This window comes from Rhopalosiphum padi, chromosome 2, assembly GCF_020882245.1.
Source record: "Rhopalosiphum padi isolate XX-2018 chromosome 2, ASM2088224v1, whole genome shotgun sequence".
NCBI lineage: Eukaryota > Metazoa > Arthropoda > Insecta > Hemiptera > Aphididae > Rhopalosiphum > Rhopalosiphum padi.
This window is the reverse complement of record NC_083598.1, coordinates 65954795-65973619: the sequence shown is the minus strand read 5'-3', so window position 1 is coordinate 65973619 and position 18825 is coordinate 65954795. Positions and strand designations below refer to the sequence as shown.

The window sequence follows — 18825 nt, the reverse complement described above, 5'->3', positions numbered from 1 at the left end:
TTTCGCACAAAATATAAAACAATACAACAATTTTATTAAAATGATTTAATACAAATTAAATTATTGGTTGAAAACTTATATAAAATGATTATAATTTAAGACTGATACTACAGAATACAAATCATGATACAAATTAACAAATAAAAACCAGTTGTTCTGTTGTTCAGCAAGTTGGCCCGTGTAGAAAACTGAAAAATCGCATTGATTATCTTATTTTATCAACGCATAATACGTTTTAAGATAATAAATAATATCATAATGATATGTTTATAATAATATATGATAATGATAAATATTAAATATGTTTTTCCAATAAGTGGTATTGTTATTTGTTTTCATTTTTCTTGCTAACAAAATTAATATAAATGTAAAAGAATGTTTTATAATTAGAAATTGCATTTTAAAACAGATTATTATTATTATAGAGTTTTGGAAATGTAAGGTTCTGTGCTAAATTATAAAATATAAACATTTTGTTTGTAATTTAATGATTGTTACTACTTTGAAGTTTGAATTGAAATTTTGTTAATATGTTTGTATCTCGGTAATTTTATTTTTATAATTTAAGTATCATTATTTAAATACATACCTATTTATACTTAATAGTTTTATACTCTTTTAATTGTTTTTGTATTTTATTGAATAATATTTTTATGTCTAGGGGAGATGTACCAAAACTGGAAGTACAATGGTCTCCTGTACATAAAAATAAATTTATCACATGGGGTCCTGACATTCGAATGTATGAAGTAATAAACACTGCTATTTCTGAAGGTTCAAAAAGTAGTGACATTCCAAAAGGTTTTATTAATTATCCATACATAATTGTTTATATTTTATATTTATGTATTCAATCTATAATATCAAAAAAAAATTATAGGTTTAGTTTTGTCTTCTAATACATCAGCTAATTTGTTAGCAACAAGTACAAATCACCGTTATGTTAAATGTATTGATATATATCCAAAACCAGAGTCTGAAATTATGCTTGCTATTGGACATGCTAACGGTAAAGTGACTTTTTGTACGTTTGGCTTAGCAACAGTCAATAATACATTAGCTGGACTTGAATTAGGACCAAGTAAGAAATTAATTAAATTAAGAGAAAAAAAATAGCCTATAGCTTTTATATATTTTTAGATTCACGCTTTTCTCGTCAGTGTAATGCTATATCATGGAATCCAGTTAATTATAATTTGTTAGCTTGTGGTTTGGATAGACACCGTTCAGATCAATGTGTTCAAGTATGGGATGTAGAAAAAAGTCCTTTGATTAATGCTGAATTATCACCAGGAAAACCGTTCTTTGATTATGGAACGGGAGAAACTGCTCATTCTTTAGCTTGGTTTAATTCATCTCCTCATGTTTTAGCTGTTAGTTGTAATGGTAAAACCATTCGTTGCATTGATATTAGAGGTAAATTTAGTTAAATGTAACTTTATAATTATTAATTGGTAGCTTTAAGATTAATTGATTTCTTCTTTTTTTTTTTTTTTATTCAATTAATTTTATAAAATTGAATTTTAAGATGCATCTAAATCAACAAATGTAACTCAAACTCGAGCAGTATATGGTATTAATATAGCTGTATATAACAATAACCATATTGTTTCGTATTGTGATAATAGTATAGTTTTGTGGGACTCAAGGCATTTAGAAAAACCTGTTGTAACTTTAACACAAAGTAAAAGTGTTTCTAAAGTTCAATGGTGTCCGACAAGGTAAAATCTTGACATTTATTGTGTAATGAACTACTAACATATAAATGTTTAAAATCTTATATTTTATTTTATTTACTTAATTTAAATACATAAATTATAAGTATATTTTCTACTTGAACACTGGTTTATACATCATGAAATTTATTCCATTAGGCATAATTTATTAGGGTCATTACAAAAAGACACTATGGCTATAAGCTTACATGATATGCAACAAAGCATGGATGAAGCAGAACCTTCAGCTTTAGAAAGAACTGTACATCCCGGACAAGGCAACATACATTTAGCTTCATTTTCATGGCATCCAACTCATGAAAATAGACTATTAGCTATTTCTCAAACTGGTAATATAACTTGTTAATACAACCAATTGTATTTCTATTAGTATTAAATTTATTTTATTTTATTATTTTAGGTGTCTTAAATGATTATTTTGTATTTGAGAGGATGACTTTGAATTGGTCTACTAAATCAAATATAGCTTGGACATATGGGCAGCACAATCTTAAATATATTAGTGATAAAGACTTGGTTTATTCTTCATTTGAAGATATATCAACTATTATTAAAATGCGTGCGTTTTCACAATATGGCATTAAAGTATAGATATTTTAAATTATCAAATCTTTAAATTAATTTTATTATCTTTGTTCCTTACTGATTTAGGACTTTGCAGAGAACGCTAAACTTGTAGATGATCCTATCATAAAAAATGTATGGAATTGGTTGGATTTAAATAGGAAAGTTACTAGGGGTGGTATTGTGCCTACAACTCCAAATGTACCATTTCCAGGAATAAAGTAGGTATCTTTCTAAGATACAGGGAACTAATATAATTAATTTGTCAAGCAATTTTTATAATTTCAGTTACTCCAAATTAATTTATGTTTGATAGTCAAAAAATTACGGTTTCTTTATATTTAAGTATCATACTAACTTATTTTAAATAAAACAATTTATTTGATAAGCTAACTTTTCATAATTAACAAAAAATAGTATTGTAAGTAAATCTTTAAATGTTTTAATAAACCCAAAAAGACAAATAGTTTAAAATACAAATTCCAAACATTAATATACTCTCAAAATTAAATCTCTCCATGTAAATAATAGTTCAATATTGAAGTGAATAGAATTCTCAAGTTATGTCTTTATGAAATATATTTTAAAATAATTATAGCTTTTACAAGATATGAAATATTTAGATATAACACCTAAAGTCAGTTTTGCTTTTAAATTATACCTTTAAAAATACTTAAAAATATATGAAGTCACTTCCAATAAACTATAGTTAAAGAATTTTAACATATTTATAATTGAAAAAAAAATATTAGAACTGTTCTAGGTTTAGATTCTGGATCTCCTATGCCAAAATCAGAATTAAAGCATGTGCAGTGGGTCGATATTCAAGGCACAGTAAAAACATACCGGTATGTATAATGTTAACATTATCAAGTATATTGGAAAAAAAATTTTAATCTAGACAAATTTAAATGTCAAGTTTATGCTTAATTAAATACCTGTAGTGTACCTTAAGTTTGACAAGCTAATTCAGATGTTACGTAAAGATTATACAGTGGCTCTTAATTCATTTAAATGTGTCGATTTGATATCTTAATAACTAGTATTGGTTTTTAGATATTTCATTGTATTTAGACTGTTTATATTCTTTTTTTTTTATATTAAATAAAAAATAACTTATAATTTAAATTTATAATAGTATTAATAAAATATTTGTTTGAGTATATTTTAAACTTATTAAATAGTAAATTTTTAATGTAAGCTACTTATATTTTAGGAGTCCAGCCAGAGATAATGCATTGTTTTTATGTGACTGGGGATTTGATCGTAATAATGCATTACATATATCTGCTTTGTTAAGAAAATTAGAAAATGAAAATGCTCATACTAGAGCAGCTTCTATAGCAATTTTTAATTTAAGAATGCGTGATGCCATTGAAACATTGAATAAAGGTGCAAATCAACAACCCAATTTAAGCATGATTGCAATGGCTTTATCAGGTATAACTTTGTTTAAATATACATTTGTTATTTTATCAAAAACACTATATTAAAATATTATTCAGGATATATATACATATTAATATTTTAAAGTAAACAAAAAAGAGAGTAAATAATATTTCTATATTGGTGCAATATAATGTATTATTTTTAAACTGAGTGTTAAGAATTGTCTTAAATTGCAAAGCAATGATTTGTATCTTTTGTTAAATTCTATTAAGTATCAAAATAGGTTGGTAATACTTGACAATTTTTCTTTTAATAATTAGAATGTCCACAAGTCATAAAAATATGTTAAATGTCTAATCTCAAAAATAATACATGACTTTTTTCTTGAACAAATTTTCTGGAATATAAATTATCGTTAATTAAATACTAATAAAAAAAAATAAAAAGGTATTTTTAAACCAAAATATACTTTATATATACTTATTATATACTTTCCTCAGTTGCTTTTAAATAAAAAAAAATGATTTTGAAATACTAGAAAGTATTCAAATTGGTCATATTTTAATAAATATACTTTAAAAACAAGTATTAAATTAAATTATCAATGACAATATATTATTTTACTATTATATAACAACCTATTTAATTCTAAAAAATTACGTTTTTCTCAAATGGTTAAATATCTAAATTATGTCAAATTTTAAATAAAATAACCTATACCTTGTCCAGCAAGTGAATACATCGCGGCCTGATGAAAATCTGTGCATCCCTACATAATGTCTTTCTATTGAAACTGATTCCACTATGGCGGATGTGTAGAATTAACATGTTCTCGCTGGATAGAGTTTAATTAAATTATTTCAAATAATTGTACAAGTAATTTTTAACATAATAGACAGACAATAAAAATTTAATCTTAAAAAATTATCAATTAATTGTCTCACTAACTTTTTCATATTTAAATATATAATTATATATTTTAATAATTATTAACTTTTTAATCAATTAAAATATATATTTTTAGGTTATAGTCCTGATAAATATAGTATGTGGCGTGAATTATGTTCTAGAACTAGAGAAAAATTAACTGATCCATATTTGAGAGCAGCATTTGCTTTTCTTACATCAGAAACAGAATCGCATGATGCTGTTTTGGTAAATATTTCATTTTCTAAAATTAATATCAATATTTGTTTTTCATTTGTGTTTCAATATATTTTCAGAATGAAGTTGGCATACCATTAGAAGACAGAATAGCATTTGCTTCAATTTTTTTATCTGATGTAAAATTAACAGAATATATTAATACAATTACAGATAAATTGTTAGATCAAGGAAATTTAACTGCTATATTTTTAACAGGTAAATTTTTTTTTAAGTATCAAGAAGGTAACTATATTTTGGCAAACAGTAGGAGTTGAATTAACAAAAAAATGTTATTTAAATATCCCATTTTATGTATAAAAAATAATAAAACGTAAAAACTGCAAGGATTTGAATAAGATTTTTAAATTTCAACAAAATAACTAAAATTGTTATTCTACATTTAGATATATAATTTTTTCCAAATTTCATCTTTTTTAAAAAAATATTTGCGTTTATATATTATATATTTTTAGATTATAGTATGAATATATAAGGAACCTTGTATTCAATTTTTAGTTTCTTAGCTATAAAGATTGCAAAGTAAAATATAAAAATAAACGGTTTTTTTTTTTTTTAGGTATGAATAATAAATTATATTAAAATTTAACATTACACTTATACAAATGTTTATAGAATCACTTTAAACTATTTAATTCTTGTAATAATTTATGACATATGACAAACCTAGTATTACATTTATTTATCTTATCGAATTTTTAACTAATTTGCAAATTATTGATATTTTGACTAAATTTAAACTTATAAAAAATGACTGGTTTTACTCAAATTATATCATTTATACCCAGGCTATAATATAATGACCAGACTCAGACATGTTTATGTTAGTTTTTGCACAACTAGATTGTGACTGTATGATTTGTAAATAAATGGTGACATTTGACATTGAAGATGTTTTGACTATACCTGTTATGCACAACTGGTCATCTTATTCCGGCATAGGCTTAGAAGAGTGGTAACCAACCTTTTATTTACCGAGGGGCCATAACAAAATTTAAAAATTCTTAGTGGGCCAAGAATTTAAACTTTTTTTCTTTGAATGTTATATTTTATTTTAGGCACATCTTAATATTAGTATATTAATAAATTTAATTATTTATCACATATTGCTTGTTATAAATTAAATATAAATATATGTAATTGACGATAATACATAGGAAATATTTTACAAATGTTACATTTTTTGAATATATAATTTTTTTTAATTTTAATTAATTTGACAGGTCGGTTAATAAATGATCGCGGGCCGTTGGCCACCACTGGCTTAGAAGATACTTTCATAAACATTTAATAAAAGTTTTTTTTTAAATTAAACAAAATAAGAAGTGATTTTAGATGACTGGTTTTGTATAAAATTCACGGTTTTCAGTTAAGTGTTATGTGTTATTTACTTTTGACCTCTAAAGTACCATATAAATTCACTATCTCCCCAAAAAGATATTAAAGTTGAAAAAATAAATAAACAGAAAAACACAAATTATTATAAAATAAAGAATCTATAACATTAAATTAATGATTACCGATTTAAATGTTTTTTTTTATTATTAGGGTCGTCTCCAGATGTAATTCCATTACTACAAAGATATTTAGACAGTACAGGAGATATTCAGACAGTTAGTATATTAGTCTTAAAGACAATCCCAAGTGAAATTGTTCACGAAAATGCAGTGATGATGAGTTGGATCAATAGGTATAAATCATTTAGTTCTGTTTTGGATTTTTAATTTCTAATTTCCCATTTTGAATTAATAATTAGTTACCGAGAAATGTTAAACCAATGGCGAATGTGGCATATACGAGCCAAATTTGATATAGCCCTCAAAGCTGTTAAACCTCCACCACAAAATGTATTTTTAACCTGCAATTACTGTGGAAAAAATATCTGTCCAGCAGCTGATGAAAAAGAGAAAGAAAATGAAAAAGAAACAAAAGTACTAAAAATAAAAGACCAAACAGAAAATGGATCAAACAATTTTAAAGTATGTATCAAGGATAATTATTATTCTTTAAATACTTGCAGTGCTTTAACTGTTGAAGTGACTTCTATAGTCAAGATTTCTTGAAATCTTTTGTCAATATTTAAATTTTTATATTTTAATTTATCCTAGCCCAATATAGTAAAATTATAAAAATTCTTAGGAATTTAATTATACATCTTGATGATTTCAAGAAAACTTGAAGATCCTATCAAATATATAACAATTTAATTGAAATGTAAAATGTTCTTCGGTTAAACTTATGTGTTATGTCCATTACTAAAATTATCTTAATAGTTACACCTTACAACTAAAGTACTAAACTTTATCATAAAAATTGAATTTTTTTTATTCTGTATTAAAAATAATGTAACTAGCGTTTTGCCTATTCCAATATTTATATATATTTTTAATTAATAATATTTAATTTTTTCAGTTTACATCATGTCCTAATTGTCAAAGTCCGCTACCTCGGTGTGCATTATGTCTTGCACATTTAGGCACTGCTAGTGCCAAAGTACCATTAAGAAAAACATCTGGCAAACAATTAACATCTAACAGTTCATATGTATTAACTGGGCAAAGTGTTAATAGTTTTTCGTATTGGTTTTCATGGTGTCCTACATGTAATCACGGAGGTCACTCTAATCATATCAGTGACTGGTTTAAGTAATAATTTAAATAGTTATACACTTTAATACATGATATACATAAAAATTTATTTATTTTTAATCATTTTTTTCTTAGGAATCACTTGGAATGTCCAGTCGCTGATTGTGTTTGTCGATGTTATTCTTTAGATTCAACAAGTCGCTATTGTTCTGTATAGCGCCAGAAGTCAGTAAAAAAATTAATAGCAAATTTTAGGAAAAGCAATAATACAAATAAAATAAAAATATTAACAGTAACAAATGAGTATTTCTTTTCTTAAACATCAAGATGTGAGAGTATTAGTCGAGTTTTAACAGAATAACAAGAAAGTAAATAAATAAATGTAAGGGAATCATAACCATATCCTGTCATTACTAGGCTATTTGTTACAGGATGTAATGGTAATAACTAGATTAAAACATTTTTGAACATAAATAATAAATAAATTTTGTTTAAATATTAAATTTACAATGATAATATAATTATTTTCACTCTATAGGTTTTTTATATATAAAATAACAAAAAAAAAAAATCTTAAAAATGTTCAATAATTAATTTCTGGTCTATAAATCGTAATTTCTACGTTTTTAGCCTGAATTTAGCTATAAAAAAAAAAATATAAAAATACACTTATTACTCCATTCCAAACGTATTACTTTCATCTATAGCTAACAATAGTTTTTCGCAAAGTAAATTTTGAGTAGTGTACGGTGGTAAATCAAGACGATTGAAACATGTATGTGCCCTAAAAAATAAAAAAAATTAAAAAATTAATATGTTTTTCAGATATTTAAATTTTTTTAACATTAACATGAAACCTCTTAATGAATTAATACTATTACATTGAACCAAATTATTTTTGTTACATTGTAGGTATAAATTATCACACAAAAATATTAAATCTACCCTGATAGAAAATTATAATAATTAAAAAAATACCTTGGTAAACTGTTGGCTTTGCCCCATTTTTCAATACAAAACTTTCTAGCACTATTAGACCCACGAAGAGCAGAAAATCCTTCGTATGGTATACTAGACGTGCCAGTTACAAACTGAAGTAGTCTTAATCTTTGTTCATTAGTAAATTGTTCTATTGAAGACCAAAACCATCTAATAACTTGATGTCCATCATGGTAACCTGAAATAAATTGTGATATTGTTAAAACAATGCAATTTTATAAACATGCAAAATAACAGTTATTTATCTTTACAATAATTATTACTAATTATTACACTAATAATAATAATAAAAAAAAATGATTAAACAGTTTTTTCCCCATTGTATCAATATATTTAAACAAGTAAATGTATTATAATAATAATATAAATTTTATTAATCAGTAGGCAAATGTTTTAATTATGTGTATTTAAAAATTTAGAAATATTCGACATTACAGTGATGTCATTGTGGACTTAAAATATATACATAATCATTGAGTTTAGTAAAATTTAAAATTATTATGTAACAATTTTAATTACATTAAAAATGTAGTTATTATTCATTACTTTTTAAAATTAACAAAAACATACAATGAATTATTTTTTAACAAAATTTTAAATTATTTTGGGTAAACAAAGCTTGTATTTAACTTTATTTCTAAATACAATTACAATTTAAAAGTGGCAAAACATTTAATTACCTGATCTATATTCTGTGTTACTTCTCCAGTCAGATAAATCTATTTCAACAGTTCCGGCAATGACTAGTTCTAATTCTTGAGCATCGAAGACTGACACTAACCGTGGATCAACTACATCATAAAATCCTTGAACCAGAGCTCCAGTTTGTTCAGTAACACCACGCTCTAATCGCCATTTTACTATTTTATCTATGTACTCCTATGAAAAAATGAATTTTAAAATTAAATATACAAGAAAAATATTAAGTTATTAATGTATTAACCTTTTTATTTTTGTCAGTGACAAAAATGCGTTGACCTCCAGGTTTTAATTCTTTTTCAACTGTTTGACCAAAGACTTCTTCAGTAACTGAAAATGTGAGGTCTAACATTTCTCCTGATATATCTCTTTCTTGTACCCAACATAATGATTGATGGAATTCTCGGTCAACAGATTCTAAGTCGCTCAAACTCATAGGTCTAAATTTCAAAGTTTATTAGTATAATTTAAATTAATAAAAACAATTAAATTTTATGCTTACAGCTTTAATAGAGTTTTGTAAAATGGCCGAGTAAAAAATGCATCCAATAGATATTGGTGGACTAATGCTAAACCTAAAACTCGTCCGCTAAATCTAAACCAGTCTTCTTTATTATTAACAAATGCCGCCGACATAGGCGATATTTGAACAGTATAAGTATCATTAGCCGAATATTCAAAAAGGCCGTAATAGGGGTTGAACAATTCTCTGGATATTAAAAAGAAAAACTCTCTAGATGGTCCACCATAATCAAGTCCTTCTTCATTATCAAACTGTGCAGATAGTTTACATTTTTGTAAATCTTTTTTAGGCATGCTCATTATTTTATTGTATGCATCTTGGAGTAAATGATCTCGTCGTACATCAATCCTAAAGAATTTATAATAATTTAATAATGGTATAATTTTTAAGAATTTCATTAACATTACTTAAGTTTTCCTGGTCCTTGTCCATATCCTTTGGTTTCCAATTTTTTGTAAAAGTTCCTAAGTTTTGCTTCAAAATCTCTTTTGAATGGAGGAACCGTTCTATTTGCCCTATTCATTATGGGAGATTGTTGAGGAGATACTCTTGTGTCTCTGACTCTAACGGGTACATAACTCATTATCTCGTTCTCAAATAAACTAAAAATTAATATTAAGTTGTCTTATTATAAATCGTCTATATAAGTGATATTCAGAAAACTATTATGCGATTCATTAAGTAAATGATTTAAAAAATAATTAGATGAATTATTTTATAAAAACCAAAAATAAATTGAATATTTGTTTAATAAAAGATATTTTAATAATAAACACAATAATAATTGTATAATTATTAGATAAAGCCATAAATATTATTTGATACTTTATTTTTATTGTTTTAATTCAATTTATAATAGCAACTGATATTTTTAAATATTACTTGTTTCTATATTAAAAAAAATCATAAAAAACAATTATAAAAATAAAATACTGTGCATAAATTAGTTAAAGCAAATTCTAACTTATGAATTTTAATTATTAATTATATTATTTACAGTAAGTATATTCACCTTAATAAAATGTTGAGTTCTAGTTCATTTCCAAACGTATCTAGAGATGGAATACCATCAATTCTAATTTGGTTTATTTTATCTTTTAGATTTTGGTCAGTAGACAATTGTGGATACCGTTCAGCTAATATCTCCAATATATTTGGTTGGCGTATAAAAGCTACCACTTTTTCATTATAGGCTGTTGGTATATCCACTGTATCACAAAGCATACTATCAATATGCGTAATAGTTGGGCGCGGGGGAGGTATTGGAGGTTCTTGAGATGTAGACGGCAATGGCACAGAAAGATCATTCAATGGTAAACGCGGGTCAATAAAAGTAGTCATTTTTGTAGCATGGTCCATAAAAAATACCTATAACATTTTACAAGTTTTTTATTATTGTTATTCTATATATATATATATATATAAAAATAATGGATATATATATATATATCCATTATTTTTCTACTACCACTAACCTTTCCAGCAGCATCAGTTTTAGATGTCCATCCTCTAGGAAGCGTAATTCTTGTATTGGCAAATAAATTCAAAAGGCTTACCAAATCACTATGACTTTGATACCGTTGAAATAATGATGGATGATTTCGAATTTTAGGCACAATATATTTAAGCGATGATGAGCTATTATAAAGTGCTAAAGCTCTCTATAAAAAATGTTATAAATTATTAATTAATTTACTAAGAACAAAATATATTCAATCATACTTGATTTTGCTGCAATAAAGTTGGAAATTCTTTTTTACTAATAAACTGTAATGCTATACTTGCATTATCTCTAAATTTAGTTTTAGATGAATCTAATCGTAATGAATCAGTTCTAGATAATGTGTTACATTCTGGTTCTTGTGAAATAGTTCTACGTATACTTTGGTACCTAAAATTATATAACCATATATCTAATTAATATTTACAGTTAATTAAGCAGAAGCATAAAATAAAAGTAAATTATTATTGAATAGATAAATTGACCTTCTGTCTAATTGTTGTCTTTGTTGATAATAATGCATATCACAATTTTTTCTAGAAGGACGATGCCAAGTAGTAGTTCGATTAAGATGGTCTATATAAAATATTCTACCATGACTATCCATTCGAGCTTCCCAATCTGGTTAAATAACAGAATATTAATTATCTATATTTTAAAATAATTAAAAACCACTACCTGGTGGAAGTGTAGTGTCTCTTCTACTTTCTGTTCTTCTTGGCTTTCTATTTTCATCTGTTAACATCATAAATCTTGAGTGTTCTCTTGTATCATTTGATAATGTTTTTTGAACAGAACATTTCATATTAACATGATCTCCAGCTCGACTAGAAGCTCTAGTTAAAGGTCTGTGTGCTTTAGACTCAACAATAGGAGAAACATTGGTAAAATCAGAATTATCCATTAGACCTTTTGGTTTTAACTGACGCAATGCATCCAACGGGATATTAGTAGTTGGTGGCATTGCCCAAGTTCTTTCTAAAGGTTTATGTTTGTAAGTTCGCGGTGGAAGAGGCGGAGGAGGGGAATCTGGAACAGGAGTATCTGACCAGATTTTAAGGTAGTCATTGTTTTCAGCAACTGGTAGTTTTTTATCAACATGTTGAACATGAACATCAACTTTAGTTTCAATAATTTTAGTTCCAGATTGTGGTAATTTTTCTGAATTTTCACATGTTTCTGTACAGTTTTCACACACTTTAGACTGTTTAGCATTCTCGTTACTGTCTGCTGCTAACTTATACACAGAGTCAAGGTCAACTGGCTGTGATTCAGCCAGACAAGACAAGCCGCTACAGTAACGGAAGCAAAAGAATTTTCCATATCCTAAAATTATATTTTTTATAATATTATAAGAGTTAAAGCAAAAAATAAGAATAATAATTTAAATATAAACCTTCATTCATGGATGAGCAGTGTGGAAAATCAACTAACCACATTGCACTTCTTTTTGACGTGCCATTGATAGGTTGTGTGTATCGAGCTATACAGGTCATAACATTCTTCTCATCTACAAATTAGAATAAAATAAAAATCAGTCATATTACATTTTAAATCTTACTAAAAAAATTATTTTTCACAACTTTTAATCAAATCCTTATCTACTACCTACTTAATAGTGGGTAAGATATTGAATAGTACATTAATCATACTTTTAACTATTAATCATTTTATGATATTTTGTACTTTCATTTATTTGATTTATTAATAAAAATACTTTATGAATATATATTATTTTAAATTGAAAAATACTTTTCATAAATAAACTTTGTACTTATGAAAAAATTATATTTATCATAGTTTAAGGATGAAAATATAGTAGAAATTTTACTTTAAAAATACATACAATTTAAATAACAATATATTTTACTGTAAGAGACACATGAATTCTCACTATAAATAATTAAAAGTATAAAATCATATGATAGATATGATTTTTAGTCTTAATAGATACTCTAGTAAACTAGAGGTGTCATTATTTTAATATTATCAATGTCTGACAATCAATTAAAACACGCATATTAAACAAGACATAATGTGCCAGATATAAAAACATTTTTCCATGAATATGTCTTAACTTCTTATTTATTATACATTAGTTATTACTTAGGAAATAAATTGGAGAAAAATTTATGTTACATTATTCATAATTATAAAGAATTTATAAGTATTACTAATATTCATGTATATATTATATTAAATACTATAATAATATGTCTGTCATCTATTACGTTTTCAGAGTAAAATCACTAAAATGATTTTAAAGGGTGGGAAAATTTGAATAAAAAATGCAATTTTTGGTTAAATTAAGTTTGTTATTAAACTAACTTTTTCAACACAATTAATGAAAAATATATTTTAATATTAATCAAAATTAAAATCTCAAAGAGATGAAAGGGGATGCAAAGTTATAGTGATTAGAGATCATTTTTGGTATGAATATTTTCAAGTGATTTTTATAAATGATTAATAAGTTAAAAAAGCAAAGTAGTTGTATTTTCTGTTCAAGTACTATTATTATTTATTTTAAGAAATGCCTCTCAAACTTAAGTCTAATTTAGAGCATAATTTCAAGAAATCTCAAACTACAAAAGGTATTCTTATCTTGGACTAGTTTCAGAGTTTCAGATCTACCAGATATTAAATGCAAAACATCATGCAGTCTCAAGAACTAGAGAGAAGTTAAAGCAATCTTAGGCTCACTAAATTTTAGGTACATAAGAATTAGATATTAAAGCAATCACAAAACCATAAGAGTTTAGATACTGAGTATAACCATGTCTCTTTTAAAGTTGTTATGACACTAAAAGTTATGGCAAACGTGTAATTTAAATGCTGAACATCGAACATCATCATCATGCTTTTATATGTAAGACAGTAAAAAATAATGTTGCATTTGATTATGACCCATTTGTTGATCATGTTAATAAATTAGTTATCTAAGGAAGAAGTCTATGTGGTTATTCTCGTAGCAAAATCATATTTCATTATTAGGTGACCAAGAGCCCTAAAGCAACCCCTAAAACAACTTTGGTACAAATGTAATAAATGAAGATGTTTTTAAATAGATTTGTAAAGTATAATTTGTGCTTTCAAATGACATAATTTGGTACGAAAACAGAACTTATAATTACTTACTTAGTCATTATTACTCGTAATAACAAAACTATGACATATAGACGAAGCCTCAAATATATTATCTAGTACAATTAATAGTAGTTTAAATATATTTAGTAGTGCACACTAGAAGATTTAAGGGTAGCTACTCCTACCCCAGAAGTTTTTGCTGGGTGGTCCCCTTTGCCTTAAAATACCTATATTATAAAAAATGTACCATGTATAAAAATAAATTATAGAATTATAACACCGTGGGTCTTTTTTTGAAAGCAATTTGATGGGAAGGTGATATATTTTTCCATTCAATAAGCAACCCTTATTTATTTTTCAACATATGCGCCATGAATATACTTACAATTAAATAAAAGTTATTTTGATGATAGAAATACTTAAATAATATTATGAACATACATATATCATATTTAAATAATTAATTTTTAATTTATTAGAATTTTCTAAATAGTTATTTTTTATCCTTAGAAGTATTTATAAGTTATAATTGAAATATTTAACTTAAAAAATTAATGTCAAATCAATTTTTATCCCTATTGAGATTCAATTTATTGAGACTACTATAATTTGTAATTTTAATATCTTTATGCCGGGGTAACAAAAAAATTGATTAATTTAATGGTTCAACAAAATTTAATGAACCTATCACAAGCCACCAAATTATATTTAAAGAATCATTAGCTTAATATTGATTCATCAAATGTTTCGTGTTTGTTCATGCAAACTGGCATTATAGTGGTGGAAAAACATGAGTGGTTGATGACTCCTCCTCCTATCGACACCAGCAAATTAAAACTTGATATTTTTGTATTTTAGGTAATGTTCTCACACCAAAGACACGTGCATTTCAAATGTAAAAGATTAAATAAAATTATTTTTTGCTGACTCAATGTGAGTAAATGCCTACTATCCTGTGGAATTTAAAAAAGGCGATAAAATAGTGATTAAAAATATTTGTTTTTAAATATCTCGCTAACAGCTGTTTGTGTTTGAAGACTTATCTTGTGTAATATCGCCTTGAGGTAGATGGAGTCACTAACCGCACATACGTTTGGCCGCTACTCTAGTATACTCATACTTACAAATTATAAGCAGTTATGCATCCAAGGAAAGAAGGGGGTTTAGATATTCAATTGAACTATGTGTTATATTCTTTTATAAAGAAATAGTCTCCATTTTGATTACTGAAAGTTTTTTAAAAACTATATTGTTTAATGTCTAGACCAGTGTTTATTAATCTTTTTGATATCATGAAACACCAAACAATAAAAAAATTTTTATGCAAAACCCCTATGAAAATTATCTTTAAAAAATAAGGTACACAACACATGGCAATAAACCTCTAAGTAATCTTTGCCGAACCCTAGGGTTCCGCAAAACACAAATTAAGAAACAGTGGTCTAAAGTTCTAGACTATATTGTACATGTTTGAAATGAAATACAATTAATTCCACATTTCCTACAATAACTGACATATAAATCAAATGTAATAATAAAAACCTGTCGGTAAATCATCACACGTACCAACAGACCAAATATATATGAATACAATATGAATACCAATTTAGGTAGACTCGAGAAAAACTAGATATTACTTGAGGTGTTTATAAATTTACTTTATTGATCTACTATGATAGTTACTTAATAAAATTATGAACTTTTTAATACTGATTATAATAACTTCTATTTTTTTGTATTTTAATATTTTAAGCTAAACTATTTAAGAACTAATGTATTCTTCTAAAGAAACTTTATATAAGTAAAACTTCATGAGGTTCTTTAAATGATGGAGAAAAAATATATAAAACAGACTTGGCAAAATAAATTAGAAATTAAATTTTAACTTAAATAATTAATTACAGTAGAACCTCATTAATTGGGACTAATTGAGGCTCTAGGTTCTGTTTTAATGAAAGCCCGGATTAAATAAAATAACCAAAATATGTGTATTATATATTTAAGATTATGTATTATAATTTATTTATTTATTTTTTATTAAAAGGATTAAATAACCCAATTATATATTACATAGAAAAAGAGCGCACAATTAGGTGACACAAGATAAATAAGTACATAGTATAAGGCGAATAAAGGGAAATGTGCGAAAATTGTAATAACTTGTATTTTAGAATAAAATAAACATGAAAAAATCCTTAATCAACTGTCCATATTAAGCAAAGTCCTGTCTTATAGGGTCCGGATAAATGAGGTTCTACTATATTAATTGACATAAATAATTAAATTTATTAATATATTATTAAAATAAAATAACTATCATAAGATTAAAAGTCAAAATATTATTACAAGTAACTATGAAGTAAAACAATGTTATTATGTAAAATATAGTTTTATTTTAACAAATTTTAATGTAATGAAATCAAAATTTAAACATATATTGAATAATAAAGTTATATATTTATATAATAGTTAATTTATTTATGCAAGTATCTAAAGCAATTGAATATAAAATACTTAATTATATTGATAAAAAATAATTTTAGTGTTATAATCATAATTTCAATTCCATTCATTTAAGCTGTTAAATTAAATCATTAATTGTACATATTTCACTATTATCCTTATATTATTTAAGTATACCAAAGCTTTGTTTAAAATAAAATATAAATATGTTATCACAATACATAACAATCCTTTCCTGTTTAAAATATTAAAAATATTATAATATGGTTATATTGAATAGCATAGTTTTGAGGCGAATAGATAAAGATTTTACATTTTATCAATAAAAAAATCAAATTATCTATTTTATATTTACATTAGGTACCCAGTCTTTAAAATAAAATAACAAGTTGCTAAATAATATTAAACTAATAATAGTATGACATATAATGTACCTAGTACCTATAGCCTATAGGTACTATTATAACTATGATCACAATGAGCAACGTTAAGAATGTTTTATCAAACATAATTAGTGCCTTATGCATTAAATGATATTAATGTATAAAACTTGGTCATGCTGAATGAAATATTCTTGCGCAATATAAAATCAACAATGCTAAACACATTGAAGGCCTTATGTGATCGTATATTATGTATGTATACACATATACATATATATCTAGCCTATAAAGTATAACTCCTAAACTTACCTTATATGTAGCATTGAAGGGTTTGCAACTATTATTCGAGTAACACTAAATTTTACAAAAATAAACGCGAAAAACATCAACCGGAAGTGAATAACAGATACCAAGTCCGTAGAATACGATTTAACAGGATTTTAAAAACACGCTCACAGAGAGAGAGAAAAATAACACTCATATAAAAAGCAGTGCCATGCCCTTAGAACGGATATATATGACCATTTGCCAATGAATGAAGTGAATAGATGAATGAAACGGAAACCCCCCGCCTGCCGACCCCACTCTCACTTCCGGTACATAACCCAAAATTACTATGGGCCACGAAAACATGAATGAACGCAATGCTACCAACTTAAATAAGACTCATTTTACAGAAATTGATTTCTATTATTTTTTGCCAACATTACAGTTTTTAATAAAAAAAATTATATTATATATTATTGTTTATTATAATAAAATAATAAATAAGTACCTACAAAGTACATAATTAATAAATTTGATGACAAATATTAATATTTCATCAAATTTGTGTACCATACAAATTAATGAATATACAGTAACACCTCATTATAAAGAAAATTAATAACAATTGTGACAAGAGTTAAATTTTATATTTACTTGTTATTTAATGTTAAAAAAAAATAAAATACTAGTTTTTCAAAAAAAAAAATATAATATACGAACCTAATTTGAAACATCCAATCCAGTCTTTTGTTTGTCGATCATCTTTAACAATGTTCCATAATACCTTTATCGATAATCGTAAACCATCTTCAGATATGTGAACTTTATTAATAGAAACTTTTAGATATGTGTTGTCCACATCTGAATTAACATAGACAGGTTCGTTTTTGTTGTTTTTGGGGATACTATTATTAACCGATGTTGACAATTTTTCAACTGAATCATCATTTGTATTAGGGTTAATCCTCACTTCCAATATATTCACAACAGATTCTTCTGAAGCGTTGTCTTCTTGCAAAATTGCATCTGTACCTTGTAAGATTTCTGCAGCCAGGTTGAGAATTAAAAATAAACAATACGTAAGAATTACTTAATGAAATATTTTTCAAGGTTTTTTAAAAGGTTTTTAAAATTAAATGATTAACTTGTAAGTGAGTTTTTTGAAAAATGCAAAAAATACTTAAAACCGAATTACAAAGTTTAACTGAACATTTAAGTATTTAAAATTCTTTTGATACAAACTTGAACTAAAAATTTTCCCAAATTTTAATATGATAATATCATTCATTGTTAAGGACCTTGAATACCGCGGTAACGTATATTCATATCCTATATGGCCCCTATAGTGGTAACCAATGACATCATAATTTGAGTGATAAGAAAAAGTAATGTTATCAAATTACTGAACCTCTCGGATACAATGACGATCCATAGATTACATATATGAAAATAATAACCATAG

General features: G+C 25.4%; 2 protein-coding genes across 5 annotated transcripts; one reads left to right on the top strand and one right to left on the bottom strand.

Annotated features, from left to right (window-relative positions):
- Positions 1 to 285: 285 nt before the first annotated feature.
- LOC132921078 (GATOR complex protein MIOS) lies at positions 286 to 7741 on the top strand. Of its 3 annotated transcripts, none has more exons than XM_060983911.1 (16): positions 286 to 437; positions 662 to 801; positions 881 to 1081; positions 1141 to 1416; positions 1529 to 1721; positions 1875 to 2065; positions 2137 to 2321; positions 2388 to 2521; positions 3053 to 3148; positions 3517 to 3740; positions 4714 to 4844; positions 4913 to 5051; positions 6402 to 6543; positions 6610 to 6832; positions 7266 to 7498; positions 7577 to 7741. In XM_060983911.1, coding segments are annotated over exons 1-16 (2592 nt in total). In that variant the 5' UTR covers positions 286 to 435; the 3' UTR covers positions 7659 to 7741. The 3 variants fall into 3 exon arrangements, with proteins under 3 accessions (XP_060839894.1, XP_060839893.1, XP_060839892.1); XM_060983910.1 differs by having other exon boundaries at positions 289 to 532; XM_060983909.1 differs by having other exon boundaries at positions 289 to 544.
- On the bottom strand, positions 7728 to 18619 carry LOC132921077 (E3 ubiquitin-protein ligase HECW2-like). 2 transcript variants are annotated; one of them, XM_060983908.1, is made up of 13 exons: positions 18084 to 18619; positions 12560 to 12673; positions 11842 to 12489; positions 11649 to 11784; positions 11385 to 11553; positions 11138 to 11323; positions 10675 to 11030; positions 10070 to 10264; positions 9642 to 10010; positions 9384 to 9579; positions 9121 to 9319; positions 8420 to 8618; positions 7728 to 8225 (listed from the first exon to the last, which is right to left on the bottom strand). In XM_060983908.1, exons 2-13 carry the CDS (start codon positions 12657 to 12659, stop codon positions 8114 to 8116), a joined length of 2865 nt encoding a protein of 954 aa, XP_060839891.1. In that variant the 5' UTR covers positions 12660 to 12673; positions 18084 to 18619; the 3' UTR covers positions 7728 to 8113. The 2 variants fall into 2 exon arrangements, with proteins under 2 accessions (XP_060839891.1, XP_060839890.1); XM_060983907.1 differs by lacking the exon at positions 18084 to 18619 and adding an exon at positions 17406 to 17669.
- Between the last annotated feature and the right edge of the window lie 206 nt (positions 18620 to 18825).

What these genes read in the sequence shown, in the direction of transcription:
- LOC132921078 (XM_060983909.1), top strand. An exon ending in TTTCACAATATGGCATTAAA is followed by an intron (nt 2,322 to 2,387) that starts GTATAGATATTT and finishes TTACTGATTTAG; the next exon opens with GACTTTGCAGAGAACGCTAA. An exon ending in CATATCAGTGACTGGTTTAA is followed by an intron (nt 7,499 to 7,576) that starts GTAATAATTTAA and finishes TTTTTTTCTTAG; the next exon opens with GAATCACTTGGAATGTCCAG.
- LOC132921077 (XM_060983908.1), bottom strand. Translation starts at nt 12,659, where the DNA reads ATGACCTGTATAGCTCGATACACACAACCTATCAATGGCACGTCAAAA. An exon ending in GAACTCAACATTTTATTAAG is followed by an intron (nt 10,265 to 10,674) that starts GTGAATATACTT and finishes ATTAATTTTTAG; the next exon opens with TTTATTTGAGAACGAGATAA. An exon ending in TAACACAGAATATAGATCAG is followed by an intron (nt 8,619 to 9,120) that starts GTAATTAAATGT and finishes AATTTATTTCAG; the next exon opens with GTTACCATGATGGACATCAA.